Below are 18015 nucleotides of genomic sequence, written 5' to 3' on the forward strand. Positions count from 1 at the left end.
GGCACTGTACGTACGAGCTTTCTCATCTGATACAGTGTGTGTGTGTGTGTGTGTGTGTGTGTGTGTGTGTGTAGCATGGTCTCTGTCTTTCTGGGACTGGCTTAGAATTAGCTACATAGTCCAGGCTGTCCACAACCACAGCCGCACTCCCCTGCTTCCCCGTGCTGGGATTCTCAGCCTAAATCATCACACCCAGCTTTTGGCTTCCATGACATTCCGCATGCCCCTGTTTTCCCCCAGCCACCCTGGTAATTACAGTTTCCTTATCTTCCCAGACCTGTGGTGAGACCCCTAGGTGTGTTCCTCTCCCCAAGCTGCCTCCTGAACAGCCCTGACTTCCGCTGTCCACCGCACAGCCCTTGAGATGAGCTCCTTCTGCCCCAGCCCCTTTACTGAGCCTGACCTCATATGTCCGACTAGTACCTGATCCATCAGTTCTATTTTTCTTCTTCTGTTTTCAAATGGAATCCTACAGGGTTGCCCAGGCTGTTTTTAAACTCTGTGTTCAAGCAGTCATTGTGCCTCGGCTACCTAAGTAGCTGGGACTTACAGGAAACACCACTGTGGCCCACTTTGGTATGTCTCTTCAGGTGTCTTCCAGATACGCTAGACTCAGCTGGGACTCTCCATAGTCTCTCGTAAACTTGGCCCTCACCCACTTTAGCCTAGTTCACTGAATGATGGACACCACACTCCATAACCTGCCCAAGTCACAAATGAAAGTCCCGATACTTCTACTTCCTCGTTCTCTTGTTCTTCATGACCCAGCGTCTGTCAGTTTCGTCTTTTGTCTTTTTTATTTTGTTTTGTTTTGGTTTTTTTCTTTTTTTCTTTTTTTTTTTTTTAGATTTAGTTAGTTAGTTTTGAAGTTTGGTCTTGTTCTATAGCCTGACCATCCTGAAACCCACTCTGTATACCATGTTGCTCCTGCCTCCTAAGTGCTGGGATTAAGGGTGTCCGCCACCATGCCTGGCCCAAGATTTATTTTTATTATTATTTGTATTTGTGAGATTTATTTTTATTATTATTTGTATTTGTGTGTGTGTGTGTGTGTGTGTGAGAGAGAGAGAGAGAGAGAGAGAGAGATAGCGCATATGGACCACATGAGTGGGGATGCCCTCAGAGTCCAGAAGAGAGAGAGAGAGAGAGAGAGAGAGAGAGAGAGAGAGAGAGAGCGCATATGGACCACATGAGTGGGGATGCCCTCAGAGTCCAGAAGAGGCACTGCATCCCCTGGAGTTGGAGTTAAAGGTGCTTGTGAGACACCTGATGTGGCACTGGGAACTGAACTTGAGTCTTCTGGAAAAGTGGGCAGCGTCCTTAGCTTCTGAGTCATCTCTAGCCTCGGCCTCTCAGTTCTATCTCCAGTGTACTCTGTTTATGAATGTGTTCACTTCACTGTTTCTCATTCTCCTGACCATCCCAAGCTGTCCGCCCCCCCCCACTCTCCCACCTCCCAAGCCACTCATTCTCTCCAGAGCAGCTGGAGTATGTGACACACAAACTATCTGAGAGAGAGATGCCCTAGCAGTTAAGAGCATAGACTGCTCTTGCAGAGAGCCTGAGTTGGGTTGCCAGCACCCATGTCAAGGAGCTCCCAACTGCCTGCACCTCCAGGTGCAGGGGACCTGACACCCATGCCCTCCGCAGGCAGCTTCTTCACATGCACATGCCCACTCACACACATAATTAAAAATAAAATAGCCAGGCAGTGGTGGCGTACACCTTTAACCCCAGCACTCGGCAGGCAGGGGTAGGTGGATTGCTGTGAGTTTGAGGCCAGCCTGGTCTACAGAAGAAGTTCCAGGACAGCCAGGGCTGTTATGCAGAGAAAACCTGTTTTTTTTTTTTTAAGGAAAAAAAAAAAGATAGAATAAATCTTTTAAAAAAAAATCTGGGAACTGGAGAGGTGGCTTGGAGGTTAAGAACACTTGCAGAGGCCCCTGAGTTCAGTTCCCAGCATCTACATGGCAACTCACAACTGTCTGTAACTCTAGTTGGAGAGTTCTGACACTCTCTGCTGGTCTTCTCTGGCACTGCACACGTGTGGTACAAATACATTCATTCAGTTGTAACTCTCAGAAACACATTAAAAAACAAAAACACAAACAAGCAAACAAGCAAAAAAAAAAAAAAAAACCAGGTTGAGGCTGCTGCTCAGTGACAGAGTGCTTGCCTGGCATGCACAAGGCTCCCCAGTGTTGAAAAGGATCTGCACATGCTCTGTTCTACAGTCTTCCACAGCGGTGTGTGTCCAGGGCCTCCCTCCTGCTTTCCACACTTGAACCCCCCTGCTCTTTCCTGCTGACAACACTTGTATTGTTCTGTGCCCTGGGCCTGGAATGCCAGCTCCCTCTTTTTGCCTAATTAGCTTTTGCTCATAGGTCAAGTCTGTCCCTGGATGGCTCAGAGACAGGTATTCCTCACCCTTGAAGGATACTGATCAGTTCCCCATCCAAGCTTTCAGTTTTATCTGACACGTCTCTTGGAGTTTTAGATTTGTGCAATGATTTCCTTTATGATACCCTGTGACATCTCATGGTAAGGGACCTCAGGGACTTCTGGGCTCATTGTGTCACCCCCGACACATCATTGGCGTAAGAAACAAGCCGTTGAAAGAGTTGCCCGAGCTGTGATGTAAGTGCGGCCTTTCCTGCACTTCCGCTTTTCCACATCCTTCCCTTAGCGGGCTGTGGCTGCGGTTCCCGTAAACGGCAGGGAGGAATTGGGCCAGACACTGGGTTCTGGAGAATTGTAAGGTCAGGTAAGAAGATGAGCCTGTCTTCTGCCTTCAGAGGGGCTAGCCTGCAGTGGGGAGCAGTGAAGAGGCCCGAGAGCCTGTTCTCCAGCAGCCTTGAGCTGCGTTTGTAGGTACAGCCCAGACAGGAGCAAGTCCAGGGTTCTGGGGATCTCTGGGAAGAAAGGCGGGAGGGGAAAATAAGTCCAGCTGCTCTAATCCACACCAAGTCTAAATTGTCTAGGATGTGCAAACTCTCACAGTAGTAAGCTACTTTGTTGCTCTACAGTGTTACTGTTACCTTTGGATCAAGGTGGGGGAGGGTATATCTATATAGCTCAGTGGTAGACTATGTACCCAACATGCACAGGGCTTTGAGTTCAGTCCTTAGCACTGCTAAAACAAAATAATTTACCTGTGAAGTAGGGCACTAGCTGAAGATACTGTCGAACACAGCGTGGAAACAATGGAATACTTGAATGGCGGCTTTTACTTTATACTGTAGCTGGCTTGTGGTGGGGATGGCGAATACACCGGCAGTTCTCTAAGACTTTGGAAATGAAGCTTGTGCCTGTGAGCTAAAGATCAACGCATGAGAGCAGCAGCAGGTAGTAAAGGCCCAGGCTGCAGGGGCTGCGCACTGCAGGTACTCTCTGCGGCTTGTTGTCTCACCTCCTTACTTCTAGGTTCTGTGCTCGGACTCCAGTTGTTAATTCATTCCTAATTGGAGATGCTAACTTGTGTCCTACCTGCTAGTGTTACAGTGGGGGGGGGGGGTACAAGTGAAATAGCGCTGTGGTGCTGGAAGTGGGCCGTGCGCATTCCTCTGGTGTGCTTTCTATTGCTGCAGTAGACACCATGACCAAAAGCCACCTGGGTGGGAACTGAAGCAGAGCAGGGAGGAGCTCTGCGCTCCCGTTTGCTTTCCAGGGCTTGCTCAGCCTGCTTTCTTTTATAACCCAGGACCAGCTGCTCAGAGGTGGCACCACCCACCGTGGGTGAGTCCCTCCCACATCAGTCATTAATCAAGAAATGCTCCCACAATCTACAGGCCAGTCTGAGAAAAAGTGTTTTATCAGTTGAGGCTCCCTCTTCCCAGAGGACACCAACTCGTGACAAGTTGACACTAAAGATAAGTCCTCCTCAGCTACATAGTGAGTTTGAGGCCAGCCTGAGGTTGCTATGGCTTGAATCCTAGAATTCTGTCTAGGAAATGAAGAAATGACAGACACTGAAAAGTTGGGATAGGGTGAACTAGGCTCCCGTGAGTTTATTATATAGGGTTGGACAGAGAGGCGATGTTATTCTATATAGCTGAACAAGGAAGTGGGGTTATTATATACAGATAAACAAGGAGGCAGGTTATTATATTCAGCTAACAATCAAGGTCATTATATACAGCTGAATGAGGAGGCAGGGTTAGTTATTCTCTGTGGGAGCAGTCTCTGTCGAGGAGCTGACTCCAGGCCACAAACATTCAGGTAGGGAAAGCCATGGTGGACTTTTTCTGCACACATTGTCAACATTCATACTCAAGTAGAGGGACTTTGCCACCATTCTGAGCCTCATTGGGGGGGGATAGGGTCCAGTGAGGCTTTGCCAATTTCCCATGGGTCTGAGGCTTTGTCCTTGAATGGTTGTCTCAAGTCAACAGCATGTACTGATTCAGGACAGCACACTCTCAGGGCTTCATTAGACTATGTAAGACCCTGCCATAAAAAAAAAAAACAAAACAGTAAAACAAAATGGTGATTTAAAAGAAAATGGCCCCCAAAAGGAGTGGCACTATTAAGAGATGTGACTTTGTTGGAGCAAGTATGGCCTTGTTGGAGGGAGTGTGTCACTGTGGAGGTGGGCTTTGGGGGCTCATATATGCTCAAACCATGTCTAGTAAGTCAGCTCACTTCCTGTTGCCAGGATCGAGATGTAGGGCTCTCAACTCCAGCACTCCATCTGTCCTCATGCCGCCACGTCCCAACATGGTGATAAGGGGCTAAACCTCTGAAATGTCAGCCAGCCCACTGAATGTTTTCTTTATAAGAACATTGCCATGGTCATGGTGTCTCTTCACAGCAATAGGAACCCTAACTAAGACACAAACAAAAGTAAAAATGAGTAAATAAGTGGCCAGCAGCAAGGTAGAAGTGAAAAGGCCGCGAGGCAGAGTCAGCGCTGCACCTGTATAAAGTCGCTGAAGGTGCCATGGCTGCCACAGGCTGGGTTCTGTAGTGGAAGCAGAGCTAGTTTGACCAATTCATTACATCCCAGAGGGAAAAAAATCTCTGTCCATGCACACAAAGCAGCCTTCTGATGCCCAAGTTATCCACGCAGGCTTTGTTTTCTTTGTTGCTTGTTTGTTTGTTTTTGAGATAGGGTCTCACTCTGTCACCCAGGCTGGTTTTAAACCCTTAGGCTTGATTCAGTTGATCTTTCTGCCCCAGCTTCCCTATTGACTGGAGCTCTAAGTGTGTGTGTACTACGATGCCCAGCATAGGTCTAGCGTCCTCCCTGTGATGATTTCTCTTGTCGTTGTGCAGGTAGACAGTGGTGGTGTAAGCCGTCACAGTGTGTCTCCACCTCCCTGGGGTACGACTGCAGCTAGACCAGAGGGCCAAAACGCAGGCCCAGTTTAGGTTCATTCACCAAGATGCCAACTGTAGAGAGGGCTATGGGTGGTTAGCAGCCGGCCTTCCTCGGACTACCACTGCGTCTTTCAGCATTGACCTAATGGGTGTGGAATTGTTTTCTCACCTTAATCCTTTTATCAAATAAGAAATTGAAGCACAAAAAAAAAGAAAAAGAAAAAAAGGAAAAGAAAAAAGAAATTGAAGCACAGAGAGGGTTAAAGCCTTGGTGAGATCACACAGTAAGTTGTTGTTAACCAGGGAAGGATCTCAGGTCTTTTACAGACTCTGCTGCCATTGCCTTGAGATGTGTTGGTATAGCAAAAGGAGTTCTTCCTCCTAGTGCTTCCAGGAGAAGAATGTCCACATGAATGAAGCATTTGACACTAAATGTCCAACTTTTTTTGCTGTTGTTTTATGACAGTTTTTGTTGTTGTTGTTGTTGTTGTTGTTGTTAATTTTTAAAAATAGGGCTTGAGAGACAGTCAGTGATTAAGATCACTTGTGGCTCTTGCAGAAGGTCTGGTTTCAGTTCCCAGCACCTACAACAGTCTGTAACTCTAGTTCTGGGGGGTTCTGACATACTCTGGACTCCATGAACACCTGCACATAACTGGCACACATAAACTCAAGCAGGCACACACACATATACCTAAACATGTGTGTGGGTGTTTTGCCTCTATGCATGTCCGTGCATCATGTACATGCCTGATACCTGCAGAGGACATTAGATCTCCCCGGTCTAGAGTTACAGACATTTGTGAGATGGGAATCAAACCCAGATCCGCTGCATCTTAACCACTGAGCATCTCTCCAGCCCTTTTCTTGTGATGTTTTGTTTGTTTTCAGTACTGAGGAAACCCCAGACTTCATGAGTACTAGGCAAACATTCTACCACTGAGCCACATCCCAGCCCCTGAATTTCCTAGTAACACAGAGCAGTGGATGACTATCTACAGGGGCCACTATTTGATGCTAAGTGCTCACAGCCAAGCAGATAAGTGTCAGTGGTTAAAATAGCCAGGTCCGTAGAGATGTGGCCTCAGGACAAAGGCATAGTCCACTGGTGGTGAACACTTGGGCAAACAAACCTGGTGTGAACTAACACAGCTAGCTGTAGTCTTGAGCTCAGACAACACCTTGCTGCTTCAGATCTTAGGAACAGATAATAGCGGGTCCCTAGCCATTGGGATCCTCTACTTGCTTAAATGCTTCTGATAACCCTTCATTGCCTGTGTGTATCTTTAGTTGCCCAGGGGTCTGGTTTTAGTGATCTATCATTGCTCACCATCCGCCCCTCTTCTATGGTTGCTGCTTACATATCAACTACTCTGTAGCTAGTGGATAGGCTCAGGGTTATGTTGTTCCTTCAAGCTAGAAGTCTCTTGTCTGCTGGCAATCAGCCTGCTATGTCAGCTGATACAGCTTGTCCTCTGGAGGAACCCCACCCCATGTCCATCCCCACCAATCAGAGGAGACTTTTTTCCGCCTCCTTGTTAATCTTCCTCATACTTGAGTTATAGCCCTTGTCGTATTTGTTTGCACACACAGCCGTAGTCTTCAAGTGTAGTTTTCGAAGGGTGGAACCATATCTAATCTACCTTTGTGCCCATGGCGTAGCACACTGCGTGGCGTCACACACTGCCTAGAATGGCGGTGTCCGAGTGTTTGCTCGGTGAGTAGTGCCTTGTGAAATGATGTTTCCGAGAGCTCGAATGAAGTCCTTCTCGTGTGCACCCTCATCCTCTGCTGTGCAGTACCCCTAGGCAAGCTTTTCTCCTGAACTGGACAGTGTAGTAAGACCTCTGTCTAGAGCCAGGCGGTGGTAGCCCTCGCCCTCAGTCCCAGCACTCAGGAGGCAGAGGCAGGCCTCTGAATTCAAGGCCAGCCTGGTCTACAGAGCAAATTTGAGGACAGCCAGTGCTACACAGAGAACACCTTGTCCCAAAACAAACCGAAAGACCTCTGTCTTTAAGATGATTGGGTATTAAGCCATCAGAGCCCCCTCCCCTTTGCTGCCATAGCAGCCCACTGTGCTGTTTCTCTTTCACCCCCACCAAACGTTAGAACCACCTCCCTTCTCTCTCTGGGTCGTGCTTGAGAGATGCGACCAAGTTTTCTCTTTCTGGGATGGGGCAGGAATTTGAGACAGAGTCTCTCTACATAGCCTTGGCTGTCCTGGAATTCACTATGTAGATTCGACTGGTCTCAAACTCACAGAGATCCTCCTGTCTTTGTCTCCTAAATGCAAGGCATGAGCCACAGCACAATTCTCCTGTTTTCACTCTCCTCACGATTACCAAACAGCTTCAGCATCCCGTGTCAGACTTAAATTAGGTTTTTTTTTTCCTTCTGCATCTCTGTCATCATCATCTGGCTCCGCCTTCTTGGCAGTGCTCTGAAACACGGGATTGGCTCAGAGGTCTACCTCCCATGTCCTCCGTGACTGACTCTTGTAGACGTGACAACGGGTTTAGAAGTTAGCAGTACACATTTGTTTGGGTTTACATGTATGTGCATGCATGTGTTGCTTTAGGTGGAACCCAAGGCCTCCTGCATACTATAAAAGCTCTGTCACTCAGTTACATCTGCAGCTCCAGTTGGACCTCCTGCATACTCTATCACTGAGCTCTATCACAGAGTTACATCTGCAGCTCCAGTTGGAACAGGATGGCCGTGTCTCCTAAGCTCCTCGTCCATACAGTGTCATTGCAGAAAGAGGGCAACAGTTGCCATGGAGTTTCAAATGAATAATAGCAGCACGAGGAAGGCAAAAGTCCCCAGTAAGTCGAGGCTTAAGCAACCCTAACCCTGACAGTGACCAAGCAGCCTTCAGTATAAAATGAGCATCTCTCTGTACATTCACGTTTGCAGCGGGAGAGCGCTAGTTATTCTGTCCACGTCCAGGGTTAGCGTGGCAGGGAGATGAAATCAAGTGGAGAAGTGCCTGGGAAAGAAGAAAGCAGCGTCCTCAGCCTTCACTGTGTACAACAAGTACTCAGGCTTTCCCCAGCCTCAGAAACTGTGGTGCTGTGCACTGGGCGCTGCCAGGGATAGCTTCATTTTCCTAGCGGGCTCCAGGATAGCTGTTCTTTCTGCCACACACCTTGAGAAATACCGCTGTGATCAAGAAGTAAGCACAGAATAGCTGTTTGTGACAACTTCAGTGTTTTGAACCTGGATACTCAGGTTAAATCCCAGCCCTGCCAGTTCTTATACAGGAGCCTCTCTGAACAGCCATCTCGGTGGAAGAAAAGCCTTCATTTCTTCCTATGTAAAAAGGAGGTGGCAACCCCCAGTGTGGGAACTTAGAAACCATATGTGCATGCATACCAAGCTCACCTCTGTGTCTGGCTTGTGGAACTCCGTGTTTTCTATTGTGAAAACTTCTGGATCACCCATCTTTTGGGGGAGGTACTGGAGTCCAGTTATGGTACCCAGGCTGACTGTGAGCCCTGCCAGCTCTGACTAAGGCATCACATTCATCAGCTTTCATGGGAAGAAAGAGAATACAGCTTGGCTTCTGGATGGAAACTAAGTCAAAAGTAGAAATGGCAAATAGAAAACCCAAAATGTACAGTTGCACCTAGTTATATGATGTGTGAGGTATTAGATAATCCTAATACACTGAAAGGGGACAGTTGGAAAGCACGTACGGTGGTGGAGCCCCTGTTGCTGGCTCTAGAGAGACTGGAGAGGGGTGGTCATACAGAGTCTAGTGGCTGCCCCCTCCGTCTCCGTGCCTGTCCAGATGGGGATTTGAGAGGGAAAAACACATAGAAGTGACTGGCCCAGTTTGTTTTGTTTTAAACAGGGAAAGAGGGATCCTGAAAAGAGTAAGTTTATGATCTTGTCGACTCCATACAAGTTCAGGACAGTGAACCCCTGGGAGAGGAGCCGATTGCTTAGGCTCTGCAGGAAGTGGATGTTTCTCGTTCTCAGGGGCTCGCTGGTCATGCTGTTCTCTTGGGGGTTTCCCAGGAGTTTGTTATCCTTTCATTTTTATCCTCACAGTACAAATGTAGGGAGGGAAAAAACCAGAAAACGGGACCCAGCACATCTACCAGTGCAGGCCGTGTTCCAGAGGCAGGATTCCCAAATCTTTGATTGGGTCTGTGGAGGAGAAAGGCCTTGAGATTTAATAAGATCAGCATAGGCTGCTTCTAGCTTCTACCTCAGCCCTGTACTTCCGTCCATGTAACTGTGGTGGATTGCCTGACACCTCTGAGCTGGCTTGCCGTGCCGCACCATATGTGAGGGACTAAAGTCCTTGGGAACTGAGAATGCCTTGTAGATGTTATTGTCTACCCTCTGGGACTGTAGTCACCCACATTGAGAGTCTAGAGTCATAGTTATGGAACACATGGCTAGGCTTGTCTTGTGCCAAAACCTAGTACCTGGCATCTACCCTCATCTAGCCTGATATGGCAGAGTGGTGGACACACATGGACACAGAACCTTGCTTGTGTGTGGAGGGTGTGGAGACATGTCGAAACTCTAGAGGGGAATGAGTGTTCCATTATAGTTGGATGAAAAAAAAGACAGCGGCCAGATGAAGGCATAGGAGGCTGTGGGAGGAGCTAAGAGCAGTGGTTTGGGGGCACTTGAGGGAAGCCAGTTGTGATCAGGGCAGGATATGGTCAAAACAGCCTATCTGGTGGAGTAGTTAAAGTGACAGCCTCAGGTCCTGGTGTGGTGGTTCTGCCAGGCTTTTCGGTGGGATGACAGCACTGAGGGGGATGGGATGTGTGAGGGATTTGTGCTGAGGAATTCTGTGAAGGTGAAGCCGTGTGTAAACAGCAGAAAGCACATGCTCCCTCCTCCCTGCTTCTTGTCACACTATCCAAAAGTGGAACAGATGAGCCTGGGGTGGGAGGGGGCTCTCCAGTGTCCTAGTGTGGGTTTCTGTTGCTGTGAGGAAACACCATGACCAGAAAGCAAGTTGGGAAGAAAGGGTTTGTGAGCTCACACTTCCACTTTGTAGTCCATCACTGAAGGGAGCCAGGACCGGAACTCACACAGGGCAGGATCCTGGAGCAGGAGCTGATGCAGAGGCCAGGAGAAATGCTGCTCACTGGCTTGTTGCTCATGGCTTGCTCAGCCTACATTCTTAGACCCAGGACCACCAGCCCAGGGGTGGCACCACCCACAATGGACTGGGCCTTCCCCCTCCCCCATCAGTCACTAAGAAAATGCCTTACAGGCTTGCTTATAGCATTATTGTATGGAGGCATTTTTTTGTCTTTCTTTCATTTTTCTTTTCCTTTCTTTCTTCTTTGGGTTTGGGTTTTTTCGAGACAGGGTTTCCCTGTGTAGTCCTGGCTTGGCTGTCCTGGAACTCACTCAAGGTAGACCAGGCTGGCCTTGAATTCAGAGACTCTACTTCCTGAGTGCTGGGACTAAAGATGTGCACCACCACACCCTGAGTATGGAGTTAATTTCTTAATTAAAGTTCCCTGCTCTCGGGCTGGAGAAATGGCTCAGTGGTTAAGAGCATTGCCTGCTCTTCCAAAGGTCCTGAGTTCAATTCCCGGCAACCACATGGTGGCTCACAACCATCTGTAATGAGGTCCTGGTGCCCTCTTCTGGCCTGCAGACATACACACAGACAGAATATTGTATACATAATAAATAAATAAATATTTTTTAAAAAAAAGTTCCGTGCTTTCAGATAACTTTAGCCTGTGTCAGGTTGACATAAAGCTATCGGGGCATGCTGTAAGTGTTCTTTCTAGGTGCTTCCAAAGTCTAGTAAGTGAGCTAGAGAGGGGAAGAACAGAGACCAGATGGTCTGCTCAGGGGGATGGCTCAGGGGGAAGGCAGCAAGGATTAAGAGCCAGGTCACCTGACAGTCATGATATTTATGCCTGTAGCTACTCAGGAGGCTGAAACAGGAGGATTACAAATTCAAGGATAGTCTGACATTCTGAGATTCTGTTCCAAAATTTAAATTTTTCTTTAAAAAAGAAAAAGAGCTATGAATTTATAGCCCAGTGGTGGAATGTTCACCCAGAGTGGTCAAGTAGTCCCCAGCATCATGTAAAGCAAGCAAGCAAGCAGCAACTTTTCCTGCTTAGAGTCCTCCACACCAACAGAGGGCCTCATGCAGCAAACACAGGTCGCTGAGTTTCAGCCCATCTGTTTAGAGCTTTCATGCAGGCAGAGGATGGGGCGATCCATTCATTCACCACAGCTCGCCAGGATGGCCTCTGCAGGCTCTCAGCTCTGAAAACTGTTCTTCAGCCTGTACCAAATCCAGGCACCTTGGAGTCTCAGCTGGTTCTGGGCAGTTCATTTCCAACACCACCTTGCCTCTTTGTCCCAGCTATAACTGCCAGTCCCAGGGTCCTTGCTGTTGCATTAGGCATCTGTGACTGTTGGGTCCCTCCCAGCTGCTCCTTGGACCTTTCAGAGCAGGTCCCTTTTCTGGACAGAAGGGGAAAGTGTATCCCCCAGTGTGACTTTCCACCTCCTGGTTCTGAGTGGTTTGGATCCTTTGAAGTTGGCCTGAAGGAATCGCACTATGAGTAGCCAGCATCTGACTAACCAGCCGTTCCCTACATCTGGTGATCAATCCTTTAAAGGCACCTCCTGAAAGCCAGATTTATGGGGTCAGATAGATTCCAGCAGGGAGAGGTTTCCGCTGCAGCCCAGAGCTTGGGGAGACGGCTGCCGCACTTCCGGGTGAGGGGCACTCACGTGGCGCCAAGGAATCCTCTTCTTAGTTCTCCACTATTCCACCCACCATATCCTTTGTGAGGAGAGAGGGAAGAGGAGAAGGCCCGCAGCCTCCTGCCTGCATTCCTAGACACCGACTCACTGCAGCCCGCGGCCACCGGAGCAACAGAGCCCTGGGAAACGTCAAAAGGAGTTATGCTCAGGGGCTCCCTGGCCTTGGCCTCTGTGCCTTGATTTTCTTCCATCTACACTCCGTTCATCAGATGGAAATCAAAGGATAAATTTGATGTTAGCTGCAGATTTAAGTAGGGGCTCCCTCCTTGCCTGATTGAATTACAGGGGAGCGTAGTACAGTTGGGCTCTGTAGCTGGAGGAAAAAGAGCTTCCAGTAGCCACCAGCCCTCAGTGTCCTGTGTGGTTGGTACCTCCCTTCCACTCCATTTCACCACCACCACCACCCCACCCCCCCGTGGCTCTTGTGTGGCCCCCAGCCAAGATCCTGATTCCTTCAAAACTGGCTCAAGAGATTTAATCTCAACTTGAGGCCCAAGGAAAACAGGGAGCCCACCAGCACCTCATAGGAATGAAAAGATGTTGAAGCCATCTAGAGACCTAACCCAAAGCCTAGACAGGCAGGGGCTTTCTAATGGCTACGCATCTAGTGCAGAAGTTGAACAGTAGTCTTAATGATATTAACAGCTAACATTTATCAACTCTTAATGTGTTCCAGACTCAGTGCCAGGGGCTTAAGGGGAGTGCATTGTTGCATTCAAACCCAGACAGTCTGGCTCTGGGCCCAGGCTGCACTACCCCAGTCCAGCATGGTGGAGCACAGCCTATCCTGTCTAGCTTAGGTTCAAATCCTGGCTTCCCTTCCTAGTTGTTCAGTTAGATAACCTCGGTAAGCAATTTAACCTCTTGTGTACCTCAGTTCCTTCCTCTCTAAGGGGGTGGGGTGGATACGGCACTACCAAATAGTGGGTTAACCGTCATTCCCAGTGTTGCAAGCAATTCGAGGTGCAGTCTGCGTGGCCATCCCATGCTCACTCTCCTCCACTGCTGAGGTGCAGGCTGCATGCCCCCTCCCCGCTCACTCTCCACCGCTTCTAGAGCTGCAGTGCTATCTGCAGTGGTAAATGGGCAAACCTGAATTCAGCATCCACTACAGATGCCAAAACCTTTTAATTTTGAAGACAGGGTCTCACTATGCAGCCTGGCTGACCTGTAACTCTCTATGGCAACCAGTCTGGCTTCAAACTCCTAGAGATCCACCTATCTCTGCTAGAATACCACACTTAGCACTCAAAGCCATTTTTAACCATGTTTCTGCACTGTCTTTGAGTTTTTACTTTTTTGGTTTTTCAAGACAGGGCTTCTCTGTAGCTTTGGAGCCTGTCCTGGAACTGGCTCTTGTAGACCAGGCTGGCCTCGCTTTCACAGAAATCTGCCTGCCTCTACCTCCCGAGTGCTGGGATTAAAGGCGTGCACCACCACCACCTGGCTGAGTTTTTACATTTTTAAATGGTTGAGGGGGTAAACAAACAAACAAGGAAGCCATAGACTATTTCACATCACCAGAAAATTATATAAAATTCAAATATCAGTATCCACAAATAAAGTTTTATTGAAACACAGCTGTATTTGTTTATATTTTATTGAGAATGCTGTGTTGTTGAATATTGATTAGCGGGGACAGGGTCTATATGATCTATAGAACCTAAAATATTTGACCTCTAACCCCTTATAGAAGAAAGTGCTTTGTCCCCTCCCCCTCCCCCAAGGCATTATTCTTACTGGGATTGAGATCCATCCTCATTACTACTTTATTATTATTATTATTATTATTTGTTTTTTCGAGACAGAGCTTCTCTGTAGCTTTGGAGCCTGTCCTAGAACTAGCTCTTGTAGACCAGGCTGGCCTCAATCTCACAGAGATTCGCCTGCCTCTGCCTCCCGAGTGCTGGGATTAAAGGGGTGCACCACCACCGCCCGGCTTTCCATCCTCGCTATTAAGGTGTTTTCAAGCTGGCAATAACCCCTCAGAACTGTGGTTTTGCCATTTATTCAGTGAGTGTAACAATTATGCTACACAAAGGCTTTTTTGTTTTGTTTGTTTTTCAAGACAGGTTTTCTCTGTGTAACAGCGCTGGCTGTCCTGGAACTCACTATGTAGACCAGGCTGGCCTCGAAACTCAGAGATCACGTGTCTCTGCCTCCTGGGTGCTGGGATTAAGAAAGGCATGTGCCACCACTGCCAGACTGGGCCATTTTAAAACAGTAGAGAATGTACAGTGAGCGCTTAACCCAGGGCCAGGGACATACTACATCCTCAGTGAATGCTCCTTGCCAGGATGCAGACCTAGGCTCTTACCACACAAGCCAGCCAGGCTGCATACCCAGCTGGAGAAATGGAAAAACAGTCCCTTGTCACCTAGGGATCACTTTTGTCCTGGATCTCCCTGTCACCCTTCACAGTGACAAATGGCAGTTGCTGTGTGACTTAAGGCTTTGTCTCCCGCATAGGTGTGAATACCTGGTGGGAAGGAGCCTGTGTCACAGTCCTCCTGTCCATCAAGGTCTGGGTGGTTCCTAGTCCCCTCCAGCAGTCTCCCTTCTCTCTGTGTAGCCCTCTAGACAGGAAGAGATCTTCATGTAGGCGCTGGTTTGGTCTGCTCCTATCCCAGATATGCAGGGCTGTCACTCTCCTGGGCTGCGCCTCAGATCATCGTCTCTTCTGCCTGTCCATTTTTCGGTGGGAGAAGCTTAGTTACCGCTGGACACCAGCGTACTTTCCTTTCTGTTGCTGCGGTAAACACCAGGACCAAAAGCAACTTGGGGAGGGAAGGGTTTATTTCAGCTTACACTTCCAGGTAAGAGCCCATCCTTGAGGGGTCAGGAGAGGAACTCAAGGCAGGAGCCTGGAGTAGAAATCTTGAGGAAGGCTACTTACTACTTGCTCTTTTCATTTTTTTTTTTTTTTAAAGACAGGGTCTTGCTGTAGGTGGTGACACACAACTTTATTCCCAGCACGCAGAAGGTAGAGGCAAAGGCAGGTGGATCTCTGAATTCAAAGACCAGCCTGGTCTACAGACCGAGTTCCTGGATATCCAGGGCTACATGAACCCTGTTCTCAAAAATAAAACAAACAAACAACAAAAAGACAGACTCTTCCTATGTAGTACTGGGCCTGCCGCTCTCTCCCAACTACGGGTTAAAAGTGTGGGCAACCGTACCTGGCCCTCTGCTAGCTTTCTTATACTTTCTAGACTCACCTGCTGGGCCCTCCCACATCAATCATCAATCAAGACAGTTCCTCATGGACAGGGCCACAGACCAGTCTGATTGAGGTTTCCCTTTCTCCGGCGGCTCTAATTAGTACAGACACCTTAGAAGAAACACCACTGCTTACTGGGGTCAATAGGTGGCTTATGGGAATGAGTGAGAGGACCAGAACGAAGCAGGGTGTCCCAGCCCCACCACTGAATGGCTTTTGGCCAGCAGCAAGTCACCTAATCTTTTGCCACTTCACTTTTCTATAATATAAAGTGGGGATGATTCCATCTCAGAGAATGCCTACCCTGGGCCCTGTTTCCTCGTCCGGCAGCACAGCCGTGCCCCAGAGTGGAAGTGACCAGCCCCTTGAGGCTGTCCCCAGACCAGGCCAGAGGGAGTAGGTGGATGGGAGTCCCCACACCAGGAGAGAACCAGTCCGGAGCTGAAGATGTTTCTAGGGAGCGGCCTCCCTTGCTGGAGAGACCCCCACCTCCTGTGGGTGTCGCTCTGCCGAAACTGGCTGACGTCCTGTGCTTTTCACGTCTCGGCCGAGTTAGTCCCGCAGGCAGCTCTTCAGGCTGGGGACATTTGGACTCGGATGTGTTGGCTCTCCCGTGCTGTCTCGCCCTGAGCGGTGCGGTGGACGCGCGGCTACCTCCAGTTATTGTCTACCGCGCTTGCCTGCAGCCTCGCTCCCGACCGGGCTCCACCCCTCGCTGCGAGCTCTGTTTCCTAAGAGCTGCTCCAACCACACACCTCGGTTCTGCCCGAGCCCCTCCTCTTCCTCCCTCCCTCATTCGGGGTGGGTGGGACTGAAGGCCGGGACTAACTTGACAGCAGCATCTCATTTTTAGCTAATCACCGGCCCCTTCCCCAGAATGCCTGAGTGTCCACAGCCTCCGAAGAGAGGTGCTTCTCCCGCAGCCCCGAGGAGCCGCGGAGCTCCCGAGCACTAGGGAGGAGAAGCACCACCCTTGTGCCCCTGCGGGAATCTGCCAGGGAGCCAGGGGCCTAGAGTCCTCTCTCTCCTGCTGCTCCGGAGGCAGAGGTGAGCACCGGGCGGCCGGCTCCAACCAGAGGTGCCGGGAACCCCGCCTGTCATGGTGGCCGTCTGCAGCCAGCCTGAGGCACTCCCAGACGGGGTTGCAGCTGAGCCTGTTTATCTGGTGTGGGAAGAAGATGGGGAGTTACTTGTCTGTCCCGGCTTACTTCACCTCCAGAGACCCCTTTAGGTGAGTTCTCCAAGTCCTCCTCCTTATCCCCTCTCCTGGCCCCTGCTCCTGAGGGGAACGCTATCGCCTTCCTTGTTCTCCTGACTTCACTTATTCCTGGTTTTGCCAGAAGAGCTTATACCAGAGCAGAAGCGGCCTGGAAAGGACACCCCGATGTCCTGAAAACTGGGAGGTGAAGGAAGCGCCTAGGAGCCCGGGCTTGCCTTCCTAACACACCGTGGTTGTTACTGTTTCTGGGGAGAAGCACAGATGGGTAGCCTTCTGTAACCCTCACATGTCTTACCTACAGGCCGTGCCGCCTGCCCAGGAGTTTGTCCCAACAAGCAGGATGGGCAGGTTTTGCCAAACTGAAAGCTGGCAAGGCCTGGGTGTAAGTAGCCTGGTACACAGTAGGCACTGTGTACGTGTTCTCTTAATAGCAAGCATATTTGCCCTAGCCTTGAATGGTTTCTTAGCTCCTGTGAGTGAAGTTTCTGGGTCAGCCCCCAGGTCTGAGTATCCGTAGGGGCTCTCTGTGGGCCCTTCATGAGGAGGTGTGAAACTTTCTTCCCCTGACCTGTCTGTCTTTGCTCTTTGCCCCACCCCACCTTCAAGAGAAACTCCCCAGGGGGTTTCTGGCCCTCTGGGTCCCTTCTGAATGGAGCCATTCCTGCCTGGGGTGGGGCTTGTTTTTATTCTTTGGGAGAAACCTGTTTTTCTGAAGGCTGCCTCCCCTCCACCAGTAGTCCTGCCTAACTTTTTCTTCCAGCTTCCCCAGCCCAGCTTGGTGAACAGATCTCACTACTAGGATAGTAATCTATGGCTGTCCCTGGGCAGAAGAGCTGCTACCACGAGGTTTCAGTGAATGACTGGGCCCTTGTAGAGTGCTGGGAAGCAGAGACTGAGAGGGATTGGTCTTAGATAGGGACACAGCAGCCATCCTGCTAGGCGCTTCAGCCTTTTGTCTGTCGAGCCTAAAAAGAGACTGTGTAACCCCATTTTACTGATGAAGCTTCCAGACTCAACAGCAGCAAAATACAAGGCTTGTTTTAGTTCTGGAGTTTCTCGTCCTTGGGGGTTCGGGGGCTGCAGCTCCCTCTGACCACATCTCCCTCACACACCTGCTCTCAGGTTCACTTCCCCCCCCCCAACAGAGCAGAAAATGGATGTTTTTGCCAGGTTTATTGAGGTCTTAGTTTTGGTTTTTGTTTTTTTCTGAATTGTGGAAAGAAGTTGCTGAGTTTAGGAGGTGAGTTTTACCTTGCGGGTTCCAAATGCCAAGTGTTGTAGTAGCCGTTTGTTTGGGTCCTTGTTCCTCTAAGTCCTGGAAAGGAATCTTGGGGGAAGGGTTGTTCCTTTGGCGACCAGGAACAGTGTGCCCTTTTAATCTGTGTGGTCATGAGCTTCTCTGGAGCTGGAGCAGGTAATGAACTTCTGAGAGCTAGGTCCCCAGGGCCTCCCAGGTCCAACAGTCCTTTGTCTTGTTCTACAC

General features: G+C 49.4%; 1 protein-coding gene across 3 annotated transcripts in view; it reads left to right on the forward strand.

Annotated features, from left to right (window-relative positions):
* Positions 1 to 18015, forward strand: part of Limk2 (LIM domain kinase 2) — a 67385-nt gene that overhangs the window by 21149 nt on the left and 28221 nt on the right. For 2 of the 3 annotated variants that reach the window (XM_048449999.3, XM_048449997.3), the window contains exon 1: positions 16122 to 16544. The exons of the other annotated variant lie outside the window; for it this stretch is intronic. Coding sequence is in view for 1 of the 2 variants with exons in the window: in XM_048449997.3 (XP_048305954.1) it covers positions 16492 to 16544 (53 nt within the window). In the remaining variant the exon portion in view is untranslated. Of the gene's footprint in view, positions 1 to 16121; positions 16545 to 18015 lie in introns of those variants that run through there. 3 annotated transcript variants of the gene reach the window in all.

This window comes from Myodes glareolus, chromosome 8 (genome assembly GCF_982192425.1).
Source record: "Myodes glareolus chromosome 8, mMyoGla1.1, whole genome shotgun sequence".
Lineage (NCBI taxonomy): Eukaryota > Metazoa > Chordata > Mammalia > Rodentia > Cricetidae > Myodes > Myodes glareolus.